The sequence below is a fragment of the Lithobates pipiens genome, unplaced genomic scaffold, assembly GCF_037356315.1.
Source record: "Lithobates pipiens isolate NorthernLeopardFrog02 unplaced genomic scaffold, aLitPip1_a1.2 Scaffold_27, whole genome shotgun sequence".
In the NCBI taxonomy this organism is placed as follows: Eukaryota; Metazoa; Chordata; class Amphibia; order Anura; family Ranidae; genus Lithobates; species Lithobates pipiens.
The window spans coordinates 2,900,857-2,907,463 of NW_027507788.1; the positions used below are offsets into that span (position 1 = coordinate 2,900,857).

The following is a 6,607-nucleotide window of genomic DNA, read 5'->3' on the forward strand; positions in this document are numbered from 1 at the left end:
AGTCCTCATAGATGAGGTCACTGTGTATGGGCCTAGAATAGAAGTCCTCATAGATGAGGTCACTGTGTATGGGCCTAGATGAGGTCACTGTGTATGGTCCTAGAAGAGAAGTCCTCATAGATGAGGTCACTGTGTATGGTCCTAGATGAGGTCACTGTGTATGGTCCTAGATGAGGTCACTGTGTATGGTCCTAGAAGAGAAGTCCTCATAGATGAGGTCACTGTGTATGGTCCTAGATGAGGTCACTGTGTATGGTCCTAGAAGAGAAGTCCTCATAGATGAGGTCACTGTGTATGGTCCTAGATGAGGTCACTGTGTATGGTCCTAGATGAGGTCACTGTGTATGGTCCTAGATGAGGTCACTGAGTATGGTCCTAGAAGAGAAGTCCTCATAGATCAGGTCACATAGGTCGGATGTAAAGTGTAGCTGCTAGGGACATATCAAGGCCCCCGTTCCTATGTCAGTAACTGATCTCTCCCACGCAGGTTTTACCCGGTTAATATAACCAGCCTGACACACCAGCACCTCCCAAACTATGAAAACACGGCCATCTTCTCTGTGTCCGGATTCCAGTATATCATTCTCGCCATCGTCCTATCAAAAGGACATCCTTTCCGGAAGCCTCTGTACACCAACAGTGAGTGACCCCTCTACTAGTTATCACAAAATGTCAGTGTGTCCTTGTTCTGGGACCCCCACGTGTCAGTGTGTCCTTGTTCTGGGACCCCCAAGTTGTCAGTGTGTCATTGTTCTGGGACCCCCAAGTGTCAGTGTGTCATTGTTCTGGAACCCCCAAGTTGTCAGTGTGTCCTTGTTCTGGGACCCCCAAGTGTCAGTGTGTCCTTGTTCTGGGACCCCCAAGTTGTCAGTGTGTCATTGTTCTGGGACCCCCAAGTGTCAGTCTGTCATTGTTCTGGGACCCCCAAGTTGTCAGTGTGTCCTTGTTCTGGGACCCCCAAGTGTCAGTGTGTCCTTGTTCTGGGACCCCCAAGTTGTCAGTGTGTCATTGTTCTGGGACCCCCAAGTGTCAGTCTGTCATTGTTCTGGAACCCCCAAGTGTCAGTCTGTCATTGTTCTGGGACCCCCAAGTTGTCAGTGTGTCCTTGTTCTGGGACCCCCAAGTGTCAGTCTGTCATTGTTCTGGTACCCCCAAGTGTCAGTCTGTCATTGTTCTGGTACCCCCAAGTTGTCAGTGTGTCCTTGTTCTGGAACCCCCAAGTGTCAGTGTGTCCTTGTTCTGGAACCCCCAAGTGTCAGTGTGTCCTTGTTCTGGAACCCCCAAGTGTCAGTGTGTCCTTGTTCTGGAACCCCCAAGTGTCAGTGTGTCCTTGTTCTGGAACCCCCAAGTGTCAGTGTGTCCTTGTTCTGGAACCCCCAAGTGTCAGTTTGTCCTTGTTGTCCTTGTTCTGGAACCCCCAAGTGTCAGTGTGTCCTTGTTCTGGAACCCCCGAGTGTCAGTGTGTCCTTGTTCTGGAACCCCCGAGTGTCAGTGTGTCCTTGTTCTGGAACCCCTGAGTGTCAGTGTGTCATTGTTCCGGAACCCCCGAGTGTCAGTTTGTCATTGTTCTGGAACCCCCAAGTGTCAGTGTGTCCTTGTTCTGGAACCCCCAAGTGTCAGTGTGTCCTTGTTCTGGAACCCCCAAGTGTCAGTGTGTCCTTGTTCTGGAACCCCCAAGTGTCAGTGTGTCCTTGTTCTGGAACCCCCAAGTGTCAGTTTGTCCTTGTTGTCCTTGTTCTGGAACCCCCAAGTGTCAGTGTGTCCTCCTTCTGGAACGCCCAAGTTTCAGTGTGTCCTTCTTCTGGAACCCCCACGTGTCAGTTTGTCCTTGTTCTGGAACCCCCGAGTGTCAGTGTGTCCTTGTTCTGGAACCCCCGAGTGTCAGTGTGTCATTGTTCCGGAACCCCCGAGTGTCAGTGTGTCATTGTTCTGGAACCCCCAAGTGTCAGTGTGTCCTTGTTCTGGGACCCCCAAGTGTCAGTGTGTCCTTGTTCTGGAACCCCCGAGTGTCAGTGTGTCCTTGTTCTGGAACCCCCGAGTGTCAGTGTGTCATTGTTCTGGAACCCCCGAGTGTCAGTGTGTCCTTGTTCTGGAACCCCCGAGTGTCAGTGTGTCCTTGTTCTGGGACCCCCAAGTGTCAGGGTGTCCTTTTTCTGGAACCCCCAAGTGTCAGTGTGTCCTTGTTGTCCTTGTTCTGGAACCCCTGAGTGTCAGTGTGTCCTTTTTCTGGAACCCCCCAGTGTCAGTGTGTCCTTGTTCTGGAACCCCCGAGTGTCAGTGTGTCCTTTTTCTGGAACCCCCAAGTGTCAGTGTGTCCTTGTTGTCCTTGTTCTGGAACCCCCGAGTGTCAGTGTGTCCTTGTTCTGGAACCTCCAAGTTGTCAGTGTGTCCTTGTTCTGGAACCCCCAAGTGTCAGTGTGTCCTTGTTCTGGAACCCCCAAGTGTCAGTGTGTCCTTGTTGTCCTTGTTCTGGAACCCCCAAGTTGTCAGTGTGTCCTTGTTGTCCTTGTTCTGGGACCCCCAAGTTGTCAGTGTGTCCTTCTTCTGGAACCCCCGAGTGTCAGTGTGTCCTTGTTGTCCTTGTTCTGGAACCCCCGAGTGTCAGTGTGTCCTTGTTCTGGAACCTCCAAGTTGTCAGTGTGTCCTTGTTGTCCTTGTTCTGGAACCCCCGAGTGTCAGTGTGTCCTTGTTCTGGAACCTCCAAGTTGTCAGTGTGTCCTTGTTCTGGAACCCCCAAGTGTCAGTGTGTCCTTGTTCTGGAACCCCCAAGTGTCAGTGTGTCCTTGTTGTCCTTGTTCTGGAACCCCCAAGTTGTCAGTGTGTCCTTGTTGTCCTTGTTCTGGGACCCCCAAGTTGTCAGGGTGTCATTGCTCCGGGACCCCCGAGGGTCATTGTGTCCTTGTCATTAACAGAGTAACGTTTCTGTCACTGAGTGTTGCTCTGATTTTCCCTGCAGTCCTGTACCTGCTGGCTCTGATCTTCCTGCTAGCGCTGATGCTGTGGATCGCACTCTACCCCCTCCTCTTCATGCGGAGTATTCTGAACCTCATGCTCCTAGAAGATATGAACTTCAAGCTGGTCTTAGTTGGGATCGCAGCCGCCAACTTTGTAGCCGCCTTCCTCATTGAGGTATGTCTGCCCCTCCAGTACCCGGGTCACCTACTCAGTCACTGAGTGAGAAGAATGCCTGGGAACCCGGGGGGGGGGGCTGGGTTTGCCTATACTTGTCCCAAAAGCTTACAGTCTATTCTAGAAAAAAAAAATACATATTGAATAGAGTGTTTATCCTCGCAGTAATAGTAGATCTATAAATGTATGATCCTGTGTTACATTATCTGTGTCTGCATTGTAATCATTTTTAAAAAACCCGTTCCAGTTGAGCTGTATTCATTCCCAGAAACCTGCACTACCAGGAGTGACCACTAGAAGGCTGCCAGTAATAGTACAGGTTTCTATCATTTGTAGCGTGCTCTGGGGCAGGATTCATTTATAACAATATACAGTGGGGGCAAAATACTGATATTCTCCCCTGCAGATGGTGTAAGTTTTGCCCACTTTGCCCACTATCATATAAAATATACCTATGAGAAAAACGATAGACCCTTCATTTCTTTGTAAGTGGGCAAAACGTACACCATCTGCAGGGGAGCCAATCATTATTTTCCACCACTGTATCTACTGCCCACGGCCAGTGAGTTGCCCAGCAGGTGGCAGTCCATTACTGGAGTCTCTGCCCGTCCAGCCCTCTCTGCAGACACCGGTGATCAGGACAACGGTCTGAAACGTAATATGTGACCCCCCTCTCCAATCTCTTGCAGACCTCGCTGGACCACGGCTTTTGCAACTTTGTGAAGAAACTGCGCAGGAAAAAGGAATCGAAGAAGCTGTACAAGAGGTTAGATCTGTACCTCCAGGCGCAGCACTCGTGGCCCCCCGTAAATCAGACTTTGTACCCCAGCAGAACCAAACCGTCCAGGTAGCAGGAGATCTGCTGACTCCACAAGACTTGTTACCGGTCTGCGGAAAACCCCTCAGCGGGTGCAAGGTCATTACTGACATTGTTACTGCCTCCTGGAGGACACCACTGTGATTGCTTCAGACTTTAGAATTAAAAACTAAAACTGCACAAGAGAAGAAAAAAAATATATAAAAATGTGAAGCCAAAAATATGAAGGGTAAGAGAGGAGCTCCCAACACCGGGGGGACTCGGAGCGGACAGCACTGGATTCCTGGAAGAGGGCAAACACTGGATTCCTGGAAGAGGGCAAACACTGGGTTGCTGGAAAAGGGGGTGGCACTGGGTTGCTGGAAGAGGGGGTGGCACTGGGTTCCTGGAAGAGGGCAAACACTGGGTTCCTGGAAGAGGGCAAACACTGGGTTCCTGGAAAAGGGGCAGCACTGGGTTCCTGGAAGAGGGGCGGCACTAGGTTGCTGGAAGAGGGGGGGCACTGGGTTGCTGGAAGAGGGGGCAGCACTTGGTTGCTGGAAGAGGGGGCAGCACTGGGTTGCTGGAAGAGGGGCGGCACTGGGTTGCTGGAAGAGGGGGCAGCACTGGGTTGCTGGAAGAGGGGCGGCACTGGGTTCCTGGAAGGGGGCTGGCACTGGGTTGCTGGAAGAGGGGCGGCACTAGGTTGCTGGAAGAGGGGGCGGCACTGGATTCCTGGAAGAGGGGCGGAACTGGGTTGCTGGAGGAGGGACGGAACTAGGGGCGGCACTGGGTTGCTGGAAGAGGGAGCAGCACTAGGTTGCTGGAAGAGGGGGCGGCACTGGGTTGCTGGAAGAGGGGGCGGCACTGGGCTGCTGGAAGAGGGAGCAGCACTAGGTTGCTGGAAGAGGGGCCGGCACTGGGTTGCTGGAAGAGGGGCCGGCACTGGGTTGCTGGAAGAGGGGGCAGCACTGGATTCCTGGAAGAGGGGGGGGGCACGGGATTCCTGGAAGAGGGGGGGGCACTGGGTTGCTGGAAGAGGGGCGGCACTGGGTTCCTGGAAGAGGGGGCGGCACTGGGTTCCTGGAAGAGGGGGCGGCACTGGGTTCCTGGAAGAGGGGGCGGCACTGGGTTCCTGGAAGAGGGGGAGGAACTGGGTTGCTGGAAGAGGGGGCAGCACTGGGTTGCTGGAAGAGGGGGCAGCACTGTGTTGCTGGAAGAGGGGCAGCTCTGGGTTCCTGGAAGGGGGCTGGCACTGGGTTGCTGGAAGAGGGGCGGCACTGGATTCCTGGAAGAGGGGCGGAACTGGGTTGCTGGAAGAGGGGCGGAACTAGGGGCGGCACTGGGTTGCTGGAAGAGGGGGCGGCACTGGGCTGTTGGAAGAGGCGGCGGCACTGGGCTGCTGGAAGAGGGGGCGGCACTGGGTTGCTGGAAGAGGGGCGGAACTAGGGGCGGCACTGGGTTGCTGGAAGAGGGGGCGGCACTGGGCTGTTGGAAGAGGGGGCGGCACTGGGCTGCTGGAAGAGGGGGCGGCACTGGGTTGCTGGAAGAGGGGGCGGCACTGGGTTCCTGGAAAATGACTTGAACGCCAGATGAGGTTTAAGCTCTTTATGAAGGCGATCATACTCCCAGCAAAACAAAGCCTGAGGAAGCTCTGTGTCGCGGGCTGGTGAAGTTGGCGTGACGTCACCATCAGCTGTAATCGCTCCGTAAACTAAGAACACCCGGTGCTGGGAACACTTGTGTGCAATATTCTCCACTATAAACACTCACTGACTTTATCCTACGTTGACTTGGTGTCACCGACTGCTGTGCTTACTGTTTACATGTGTGCCGCCCGTTCCTTTAATAGTTTTTTGTGTCTGTGGTTCCCCCCCCCCCCCATACCTGTCTGTGTTTTTTTTTTGTTTTTTTGTTTTACGTTGTTTTTTATTTATTTTTTGGTGCGTAAACCTATCAAAACAAAGAATAGAGCGAAGCCAAGGTCAGAAGAAGTTAAAGGGTAACTCCACTAAAAAAATGTAGCAAATTAGAAAAATTATATATTTCTATGTAAAAATAATATAACATATACGTTTGCTACACGAGTCATTTTGTAATTGAACGTCATTAAAAATGTATCCTTCCTTTTCAATCTGCAGCTGCATTTATTTTCTGTAAAAATGCAATACGGCCCCCTGGAGGCGCTCTGCACACAGAGATGAGTCATTTCCTGCTGGTGTGATTGGCTGATTTTTTTAATTTTTTTTTCCCCAGAAGTCTGTACTGAGATATAAGTCAGATTTTTGGGCTTCCCCTGCAACAGAAATGTCTTTTTTTCTTTCCCCTCAATGAAAGTAGAGTTACTCTTTAGGAAAAAAAGAGAGGTTGTAAAGTCCATAGGCAGGGAGGGAGGGAGGGAGTTGTATACGGGTGTTAAGACTGAGAAGTGCCTTCATCTTGAATGGGATGGTACTGAGCCACGGCACAGCTCGCTGATGAGGTCACCGCTGCTATTACAAGGTAATATCTGGGTTTGTAAAGACATTTGATGGACACGAAGTGTATTTCTTTTTCCTTTGTGGCTATTGAGGAATATATTTAAATAAAACGTTATCACGGATTGCTGGTATTGGATGTCATCCTCATGACAGGTGCACTTTAATGTTTAGATTTTCGGAGGCCTTTCTGCACCGGGTGAGA

At 51.7% G+C, this 6,607-nt stretch overlaps 1 protein-coding gene across 1 annotated transcript in view; it reads left to right on the forward strand.

The window, feature by feature from the left end:
* Positions 1 to 6,059, forward strand: part of ATP13A2 (ATPase cation transporting 13A2) — a gene marked incomplete in the record, with an annotated part of 47,872 nt that extends 41,813 nt beyond the window's left edge. The window contains 3 exon segments of the mRNA XM_077456290.1: positions 488 to 639; positions 2,957 to 3,129; positions 3,819 to 6,059. Coding sequence (XP_077312416.1) covers positions 488 to 639; positions 2,957 to 3,129; positions 3,819 to 3,980 — 487 coding nt within the window.
* Between the last annotated feature and the right edge of the window lie 548 nt (positions 6,060 to 6,607).